The sequence below is a fragment of the Natator depressus genome, chromosome 25 (genome assembly GCF_965152275.1).
Source record: "Natator depressus isolate rNatDep1 chromosome 25, rNatDep2.hap1, whole genome shotgun sequence".
Classification (NCBI taxonomy): domain Eukaryota; kingdom Metazoa; phylum Chordata; order Testudines; family Cheloniidae; genus Natator; species Natator depressus.
In genome coordinates, this window is record NC_134258.1 from 15,288,844 (window position 1) to 15,299,076 (window position 10,233).

At 59.3% G+C, this 10,233-nt stretch overlaps 1 protein-coding gene across 1 annotated transcript; it reads left to right on the plus strand.

Annotated features, from left to right (window-relative positions):
* The first annotated feature begins 2,703 nt into the window (after positions 1 to 2,703).
* On the plus strand, positions 2,704 to 3,722 carry JUND (JunD proto-oncogene, AP-1 transcription factor subunit). The gene has a single exon (XM_074939878.1). The coding sequence runs from the start codon at positions 2,799 to 2,801 to the stop codon at positions 3,666 to 3,668; it is 870 nt and encodes a 289-aa protein (XP_074795979.1). The 5' UTR covers positions 2,704 to 2,798; the 3' UTR covers positions 3,669 to 3,722.
* Positions 3,723 to 10,233: the final 6,511 nt, after the last annotated feature.

Sequence of the window (10,233 nt, forward strand, 5' to 3'; positions counted from 1 at the left end):
CCCTTCCCTGCCTCATCTCGCACTCCAGCACAGGCACAAACAGCCCAGAGCCAGCATCTCCGCTTTGGGCTCTGTGAATTTCTGAGGTGGAGCAGGTCCGGGGAGCCCACTGCTTCTGACCGGGCGTTTTGCTGTCGCCCTCAGCGGGTACTGGATTGAGGATTTGGATTGCAGAGAGGAGCATAGAAAAGTTATGTGCAAAACTTTGGAATACAGAAACTTTGAAGAAAATGCTGATTCGGCCACTGATTCTGTGGAAGTGGCCAAGTCGGACGTCCTTCCAGTTCATTTCCAGCGTTGTCCCCCTTGGTGCTGCATTAACCCTCTGCTGAACACACAGCTCTCCAGGAGCATCCCCCCCATCCCAAGAGACCTTGCATTGGGACAACTTCCTCCAGTCAAGCAGAGGCGCATGACAAAGGCAGGGCCGCTCCTTGGGGGCTGCACGTGCTGCCTCCGCAGCAATCCCAGCCAGGTCTGGGCTGCAGGGGGACTTTGCTCCCTCTGTCTCCTGGAGTCAGGGGAGCAAATACAGCCTTGTTTAAATGAAAGAAAGTCCAGTTGCTTTTCCACAGTCGTCTGCTTGTGCCACCCTTGTGCAGCGCCCACGGTGAGCTAATCTCTTACCATCTGGTCACAATTAACGATAAAGTAGGAAATCATTCTCCAGCCCAGCCGGTATCTACAGATACTGAATGGGGGAATCACAACCGTCTCCAATTTTTTCTATTCTTATCGCAAATGGCAAAGGCCTATCTTGGTTTCCAGCAAGTAAGGAGTTAATTCTGCGCTTGGCCCCCACCCAGGTGTCTCAGATGAAGTAAGGAGGCAGGCGGGGAGTGAAGGCCCAATCAGGAAATGGTCTATAAAGCAGCTGACAGCCTGGGCTAGAAGCTTGACTGCTGGCCCTGGAGTGAGAAGGTGGGTTTCTCTGGTATGAGGTGATGCTCATAGGCTGAAAACTGAAGCTTTGGTGAAAACTCTTTGTGAGTGAAGGGTTTGTTTTGCCACGGAGCTAGCTGACCCTGCCTGTTTGCACAAATGGGTATTTTCTGGGGTAATTTTATATGGAGCTTTAATTGCTCTGTTCTTAAGGGACTGCTGAAATCTCAGCTCTTCAAATACCCTCCCCCAGCAACTGCATCCAACTAGGTAATTCCATGTCCCTAGACCTCCTCCCCCAGAATCAGCCTGTAATGAACAAGTGCCTGCCCTGACCCACCACATGGCTTTCCAGCCTGGCAACAGTTCAGTGTAGTCTTCATTTATACCAGTGTGTTACCATGGAGAAGGTAATTAAGTCAAAACATCCCCTCTGCTAAGGTGAGGTTTGGATTCGACTGTAGGGCACCTGCTTCCTCCTTGAGACAGGGAGGAGGGGACATGCCATTGATGCTCGGTACCCAAAGGGGGCCTGATGCCGAGATGGGCTGAGCTGCCCCACTGTTTGTGGAAGCTAATGGGGTGCAGGAGTGACAGGTCCAGTATTGGGGGGGCTGGAACCCCTTGGTGTCATTGCAGCGGGGTTCTAGTGGGTGGGTGCTGGGTGGCATAGGTGCAGGAGGGACAGGTCCAGTCCCAGGGGGCTGCAACCCCTTGGCACTATTGCAGGGGGCTCTAGCGGGTGGGTGCTAATGGGGTGCAGGAGGGACAGCCCCAGTCTTGGGGGGCTGCAACCCCTTGTTGTCATTGTGGGGGGGCTCTACCAGGTGGGTGGTGTGGGTGCTAATGGGGTGCAGGGAGGGACAGCCCCAGTCCTGGGGGGCTGCAAGCCCTTGGCATCACTGGGGGGCTCTAGCGGGTGGGTGCTGAGGGGGTGCAGGTGGGACAGGTCCAGTTCTGGGGGGCTGCAAGCCCTCGGTGTCGTTGCAGGGGGCTCTAGCAGGCGGGTGCTAATGGGGTGCAGGAGGGACAGGGCCAGTCCTGGGGGGCTGCAACCCCTTGGCGTTGCTGTGGGGGGCTCTACCAGATGGGTGCTGGGCGGCGTGGGTGCTAATGGGGTGCAGGCGGGACAGGGCCAGTCCTGGGGGGCTGCACGCCCTCGGCGTCGTTGGGGGGGCTCCAGCGGGCGGGTGCCGCGGTTTGGCAGGAGGCTGGGTGCCAGGGGCTGCAGGGCGGGTGCCTGGATCCCCGCGGGACCCCCGGCGCCGCAGCTGCGGGCTCGGGGCGGGCTCGGCTCCCAGCGCGCCGACAACCACCCCGGGCCGGGCCCGCGCGCCCACACCCCGTGACCCCGCCCCCTATGACATCAACCCAGGGGGCTCCGCGCTGTTGTGCCGTTTACAGGCCGGTCGCCGTGGTGACGGGGGCGGCCGTGGAGGGAGGGGCTTCGTGGCCGTGCCCCGCCCCCATGCAAATGTGCCCCGACCAGAACGTCATCTGCAGCCAATCCCGGCCGCACGCGGTGACCTCATCGGGCTGGCGCTGGGTATTTAAGGCGGCGCGGGGCGCCCCCCCCCCCCGACGCGTGTATGCGAGAGCGCGGAGCGGAGCGCGGGCCGCATCGAGAGTGTAACGCCCGGGGCCGCTGCAGCCGGACCGGGACCGGCCCCCCCCCCCCGCACGGGGGCACCCCCAGCGGGACCGGCCGCCCCCGCGCCCGGTCCCCCCAGCGCAGCCTGCTGCAGCCGGCGCCGGAGGCTCGGCCCGGCGCCCCGCGGGCGCAGCCGCCCGGCGCCCCCCGCAGCCGGCGGGGGAGGATGGAAACACCCTTCTACCATGACGATGTGTTGAGCGCCTCGGCCCCGTCCCGCGGCGGCAGCAGCAGCGGCCTCCCCCGGCCCTTCCCCGGCGGCAGCATGATGAAGAAGGACGGGCTCGGGCTCAGCGACCAGGTGGTGGCCACCCTGAAGGCGCCCGGCCAGCCACTCCACCCGCTGCGGGGCGCGGCCGGCGGGGGCGAGGGCCCGGCCCTGCTGAGCTCCGCCGAGCTGGGGCTGCTGAAGCTGGGCTCGCCCGAGCTCGAGCGGCTCATCATCCAGTCCAACGGGCTGGTCACCACCACGCCGACCAGCAGCCAGTTCCTCTACCCCAAGGTGACGGCCAGCGAGGAGCAGGAGTTCGCCGAGGGCTTCGTCAAGGCGCTGGAGGACCTGCACAAGCAGAACCAGCTGGGGGCGGGCGGCGGCGGCGCCGCCGGGGGGCCGCCCGGGGACCTGCCCCCCGCCGCCAGCCTGGCCCAGCCGCCGCCGCCGCCCCCCGAGCCGCCGGTCTACGCCAACCTGAGCAGCTACCCCGGCACGACGGTGAACTACGCCACCGAGACCGTGCCCTACCCGCCGCCGCCCGGGCTGGGGGGCGCCCCGCCGCATCCGCGCCTCCAGCCGCCGCCGCCGCTCAAGGACGAGCCGCAGATCGTGCCCGAGGTGCCCAGCTTCGGCGAGAGCCCGCCGCTGTCGCCCATCGACATGGACACGCAGGAGCGCATCAAGGCGGAGCGCAAGCGGCTGCGGAACCGCATCGCCGCCTCCAAGTGCCGCAAGAGGAAGCTGGAGCGGATCTCGCGGCTGGAGGAGAAGGTGAAGAGCCTCAAGAGCCAGAACACCGAGCTGGCCTCCACCGCCAGCCTGCTGCGCGAGCAGGTGGCGCAGCTCAAGCAGAAGGTGCTGAGCCACGTCAACAGCGGCTGCCAGCTCCTGCCGCAGCAGCACCAGGTGCCGGCCTACTGAGCGCGCCGGGGCCGGGGCGCACCCGGGGGCCTGCGCCGCGCGAGGGGCGCGCACAGCGGACCGTGCCCGCTGCCCGTAGCGGGGCTGTGCGCGCCCGGGGCGCCTGAACTCAGCCGGGGCCCTCGGTGCGGGGACGCTGCGGACGCACCTGCGGGGCGCCAGACAGGCCCGGGGCCGCTGTCTCCCGGGCTGCGGGAGCAGAGGGGGCGCTGGTCCGGGCGCTGCAAGACTCGGGAGGGGCCTCTGCCTTGCAGGGGGGCTGTGGGCGCAATGGCAAAGTCGGGGGGGGGGGGGGCTCGGTCAGCCGGGACCCGTATCTCCTACCGAGCGCTCCGGCGCGGACTCCTGCCCTCGCCAGGGCTCGGACAAGCTCGGACCCCCGGCTCCGAGCGCACGAATCCAAGAGACTGCAGAGTTACCCAGGTTCCGCCTCTGCGGAGCCGGGCCTGGGGCGGCCCCAGGCGATAAGCTCCAGTGTTCTGTTGTTTGAAGTGTTTTTGCTCTATTTATGTTTATACTGGGCCCAATGTTCCTCCCCCTTGTTCTATGCTCCACATTCCAGTGTGCAGTAAAGTCTTGTGCCAGGAGCTGTGTCTGCTGTCTCTCTCCGGGGGGGGGGTGTGTGTGTGTAAAGCCAGCCACCAGCTCTGCCTAATCGGAGCTGGGTTGGCTGTTGCTTGCTGGGCGCTGGCCTGGCTGGTGCTCCCCAAGGCAGAGGGAAGGAGGCTGCCCCCCCCTTCCCTGACCTAACTACTCCTTGCAGAAGGGAGGAGAAGCTGCGCTGAGCTCCAGTTATGGGGTGGAGGTGTCCTGTGGTCAAGCGCGCCCCCTCCTGCCCATTGTGGAAACTACATCTGTGCACCCCCACAGGAAGAAGCTTCCCCTGCTGAGAGTAGGGCTTGGCCCTGGAAGCATCTATCGCAGGTGACTATCCTTGGGGGAACGAGGGGTTTAAACAGCAGCTTGTGGTGGTGTGCTCTGAAATGCTAGACACCATAATTGGGGCAATTCCTTGTAAGGACACCTGGGCCAGTTGCAAGTCAGTGTGTTCGTTTCAGGCTGCCCTTTCCCTGCTGGTTAGTTGTGGTGGTGGCGGCTGCTGGAGTCTAGCTGTTCTGTGAGTTAATAGACAGGCCTCAAAGGGGTGACTGGGGGCAAAAAATGAACTGTCAGGTTCTTGGGTCCATCACCCGTGGCACTTGTCTTGGCCTGGCGTGCACAAAGAGGGGTAGAAAGAAGGAAATGAGTTGAGAGAGAAAATGGAAGTGAAAGGGGCTGCTGGGTTTCTTAAAACCCTATGACTAGGCAAACTTCTAGCTAATTGTAATTGACAGCTCTGCAACTTTCTTCTTGGAAATGAACTTAAGCCCTAAACAAGTAGGTTGCCTTGGCCAGTGGCTTGTGATACTAGATTACAGGAAAGGTCCAAAATATTTTACCCAAGTGGCAGCTCTGCCTTGCTAAGATTTGCAGCAAACTGGTCAAGAGCTTAAAGGAAAATGCCTTTTTCAAAGTGTAAAACAGTGTCAAAGATTGGGTCAGACGAAACTTTCACACTGAGGTGTCTTAGTATCTGACAGTACCACAGCGGGGTTGGTGGTTTCTAGAAGGGATAATCTTGCAAAATCAAGACCGCAACAGCTCATTAGGTGAGTTGTGGTCTAGGCTCTAATTTTACAAGTCTAAGTCACATTGAATTTTATCCACTTGGTGTGTGACTGCATGTGGGCCTGGTGTGGGGCCACTCATACAGGGCTGTTTACTGAAGGAGCACAAGGAAGGGTCTCGTTGTTGTTTTTCAAGGTTAACTTGATCATGCTCAGGTTGGTTTTCATCGGGCCAGGAAAATGGATGGTGAAATACTCTAATGGTAAAGCTCAGGGTGAGAGGAGTCCTCTAACTTTTCCACAGTGGTCTGAGATCCTTTAAAAACTAGCCACTTTTAATAGGACTGAAATGGGGTGTGTACAGCTTAATGGTACTTGGTTGTGCAATGCTAGGCCCAGAGCTGGCTGGCTGTCACTGATACTTGTGCATAATCTAAATGGTGAACAACCGGTGAGGTGGATTCCAGCTCTGCTCAGGCCCTAGGGGGAAATAAAAACAAACCTTTGCCAATGGGAAAGGCGGCATTCGTAGGAGCTTTATTTTCAGCATTCCAAGACAGTGTTGTAAAATGTTTAAAGAATGTGTCCTTAAAGGCTGCACTTTGTTGTGGGAGCAAGGAACCAGTTGTGTCTCCTGCCTGGTCTTTACTGTAGCAGATAACCCCCAACTTCTGTTCCCAACCCTGTGTTGACATCAGGAATGACGCTGAGCCAGGAATGAAGTGAACAAAAGAGCAGTATTCGTTTGAGTGCTGTTCCCAAGTGGTGACGCCCACACTTGGCAGGAGGAGCCATTCTCCAAGTAATGACTTGTCTAGGGAAGCCAGCTGGTGCAGTGGGTCTGGTACTGGCCTGCTGGGGGGTGCCACCTCCTGAATGGCCTGTGCCCCCGGCCCTCATCGCTGCTTGGCTTGGCAGGTTGCATGCATTAGGTGGTGCAGCTGGACACCTTTCAGGGACTCTTCAAAACCAGGAGCCTGAGGTGCCCAATCTGAGTTCACTATCAAGAACGAGAACGGATGCCAGATCAGCGTCATGCAGCCTTTAATCACAGAGATCTTTGTTTTCTGTGTGTGTCTAAAAACAACTACTCAACACCAGAACCACTGTGCTTCCCTGGAACGAGAAACTGAGGGTGACAAACCACGTTGTTCCTAACAACTTGGTGCAACGTGTACATTGGCTGGAAGATTCTAAACCCTGGCAGCAAGTCAGCGGGGGAAGACTTCCCCTGGGAAGAGGGGGAAGGTGGTGTAAAGCTCTTATAATTTATGCTGGGAGATTGCTTGGCACTGAGTCTTTTCCTCGTTTGTCTAAACAGGCAACAAAACTGAGGGGAATAAAAACTTATTTGCAGCCAATATACATTAAACCTCAAAGCTAGCCCAGAGCAGGGACTCCGCTTCCCAGCCCCAGCCAGCGGTCCCCACGCTGAGAACAGCTTGCATAGGATAAAATGGCTGGAAAGTCTCCTTTTGGGTTTTGCCTGGAAAGGCTGGGGAAGAAATCGTGCTGGCTGGATTTCCCTAACTGCTTAGTTTGCAGGTGCTGGGGTCAGACTAATCCCCACCCTGCTAAAGGCTTTTCTCAGACTGAGTGAAATAGCCTAAAAAGTGGTTTTTGTCCATGCTTCTGGCCTGAAGCCAACCTGAAACAAGGGATGGTGGAACTAAACACCCTGCTTGGGAGCCAGACTCCTCTCTCCTCTTTCTCCCCCCCCCCCCCCCCCGGTTCCTCTGGGCCCCAGAGTCTCACTCACTGCACTGGGGAGTCAGCCCCAAATGCATGGTCTGGGTGTAGCATTCAGGCGCTCAACAGTGGTAACCTTGATTGAAGGGAAGCACGGCTGAGACCCTGTCCTTTGAGCTGGGCCCCTGGCCCTGGCTTTGCATCTCAGCAAAATTGTTGAGGGGTCAGCTCATGCCCCACAGCCTGAGACCCTGGAGCCTCTGCCTCCCTCCTGCTGCTGGTTCTCCCCTTGCTCTCCCTCGCCTTCATCTCCCGTCTGCTGCTGGCGCTGCCCTGGGCTGAGTTGCTTCATTCTCTCCACCTGCTATGGCCCTGTGGGGTTCAAAGTGCTCCCTTCCCATCTGCCTACCCACCCGCGAGCCACGGACCTGGGCTTTCCCACTGCCCCTCTGTCCCATTGCTGTCCATGGGGCACCAGCCAAAGTGCTCTGCTACCTGGACAGCTGCAGAGAGGGAAAGCTGTGTCTTCCTTCCCCCACCATGCACAGGCAGGTAGCACACTGATACTCCTGCCTCTCCTTTGGCAGTCTGGGCTGTCCATCCCACCTCCCGCTTGTGGGAGCATCCACCCTGCTGCCTGTGGTGATTGGTGTTACGTTGGCAGCCCCAGTCCTGTGTTCTAGTGAAAGCAGCCCTAACCAGTGGGGAGGGGCCAGGCCCTGCCCCAGAGCATCTGATGGCACCAGGTCCACTCCCCTCAGCCTCAGCAGCCACAGAATGGAGTGCACGTTCCAGCTCTCCCACCCTTTGGAAGCAGTGGTGAAGGGCCAGGTGTCCCGGCGTCCCCGGGCGATGCTCTGGAGCTGCTCCCTACGAAGCCAGCCAGGACTCTGGGGAAGTCTCCTCTCTGCGAGCAGCCTGTCGGCAGGACACACAGCTCACCCGGCTTCCCCCTTCCTGGGTCTGACCTCAGAGAATTCAGCATCCTCTGCCCCTCCGTGTGCTTCCCACAGCGAGTCCGCTCAGGCAGGGTCCTGGGGAAGCCAGAGGGTCCTGCCCCCCAACTCCGCAGTCAGACGGGACTCTCAGCCAGCCAGGAAAACAGAGGTTTATTAGACAACAGGAACATGGTCTAAAACAGAGCTTGTAGGTGCAGAGAACAGGACCCCTCAGGTGGGTCTATTTTGGGGGGCAGTGAGCCAGGCAACCCCGTCTGCACTTCACTCCATGTCCCCAGCCAGACCCAAACTGACCCCCTCTCCTGCTCCTCCTCCTCTGGGCTTTGTCCCTTTCCCAGGCCAAAGGGCACCTGACCTCTTTGTCTTCAACCCTTTAGCTCTCACCTTGCAGGGGGGAAGGGCCCAGGCCATCAGTTGCCAGGAAACAGGGTGTTGGCCATTGTCTGTGTCCAGATCCCTGCACGTACCTGCCCTCTAGGGCTCTGCAATGATCATACACCCTTACCCCACCACCTAGAAACTTAAGAACTGCATTGGGGAAACTGAGGCACTCCCACACTATTCAGAGAAAACATTAAGAACAGCCCCACTTTGTCACACCAGGTTTGTGTGTGCACTGGCAGGTGGGCAGCAGGGGGAGGGGAGCTGGGGGGCACTCAGGGAAACCCAGCACCCACAGCATGGGATTGCCCAGGCACCTGGCAGAGCAGCTGGGTCTGGACTCTCTAGGGGCTGGCCTTGGGGGGAGCTGAGGGACTTGTCAGGGTGACTGTTGAATGACAAGAAGACCCCAGGGAAGGGAAGGATGGGCTGGGGACAGGAGCCGGTGTGGCTTCCTCTTGCCCTCCACAGAGATGCTGCAGGGTGAGGTCAGGTTTAGGGGTATGTGGTCAGATAGAAGGGGCAGGGCTATCATCTCTTCTTTCCCCCCCCCCCCAAAACCCAGGGGACATGGCAGTGAATAGTGACACTGTCAGGTGCCTGCTCTCCTCACATACAGGCACAGGGCAGAACTGCTCCTGCAGGACCCCAGGGCTGCACAGAAGGCCTGGCCCTGCTTGCAGGTGCTTTGCTCTTTCACATCCATGCATGTAGCAGGTGACGCCTCCTGCTGGGGGGCAAGCGCCTCTCCCAGTGCACTGACTGGCTAGGCTGCAATGGGTGTTTTCCTCATAAATCCACCCCCCCCTTTCCCTGCCCCTTTGACAGTGGCATGGCATCCTTTTAAACACAGCGGTGACTTCCCTGTATGCATCCCATGTAGGCCCAGTGCAATGGGGGGGGGGGAGGGGGGGAAGGGGGGAGGAGGGAAGAGGACATTTTAATGCTGCCCCCCCCCCCCCCAACTATCTTCAAGGGATCCAAAATTGTCAGGCCAAAGCACGTAGGGGGTTATCCAGGGTCAAGGATCGGAACAGCTGCAAATGGGAGAGTCTTCAGTCTCCATGTAAATTATAAATCACAGCAAAATACTGACACAGAAGCCAAATCACCAAAGCTTTTGTAAACCCCTAAAAGCCCAGATTCCACAGAGCTCTGCCTAGCCCCTGGGCTCCTCGCAGGGTGCTTATTTTTGAAATGGTGACATCCAGGGTCCCAGAATACCCACTTGCCCCCCCCAGTAATGGACCCCTAGAACCAGCCCTGCCCCAGCCTAGCACTGGCCCTGACTCGCCATGGGACCCTGGGGGCAGGGGGCTCCAGCTAGGATCAGTTAGTTGATGGCTGGCTGGAGGCTTGACCCCATGAAGCAGGACACGGTGGTGAAGTTCCTGTTCAAATGGTCACACGGGGCTGGTCACTGTGGCCGTCTGCCTTTGAACTCAGCACAACATCGCCCTGCTAAAGGAGACGGGGCTGGTTCCAGAGTCCGCATTCCCTCTTTGTGCTGGATCAGCTCCAGGGTCATGGGCTGGGGAAGGCACCACGTGTGGAGTCAGCGCATATGGGGTGCTGCCTTAAGCTACTCCCTGCTGATGTGGGGCCTGGCTTTCCCGAGTGCAGAGCCCCCGCGCTGCCAGCCGGAACTGGGGGCTGCAGGCCCTTAGTGCTGCAGAGATGAGGGGACCTGTCACACCTCGAAGCTGCTGTCTGAGAAGCACGGGGCTAGTCACACGGATACTGACCTCCTTTGTAAAGCGCTTTCAAATCTGCTGCAGAAGAGCACTAGAGAAGAGCTGCTGGGTAGCACCAGGATTACGTGGGGGAATGCAGCCCAGTGATCTGAGGAAGGGGGTTCAGGCTCTGCTCTGTTTATAGAAATAGCTGGGTCCTCTATTGAAGCTACCTCTGGGGTGGAGCACAATGGCT

Bases quoted from the DNA above. Each gene is read 5' to 3' on its own strand.
- JUND (XM_074939878.1), top strand. From the start codon at position 2,799: ATGATGAAGAAGGACGGGCTCGGGCTCAGCGACCAGGTGGTGGCCACC.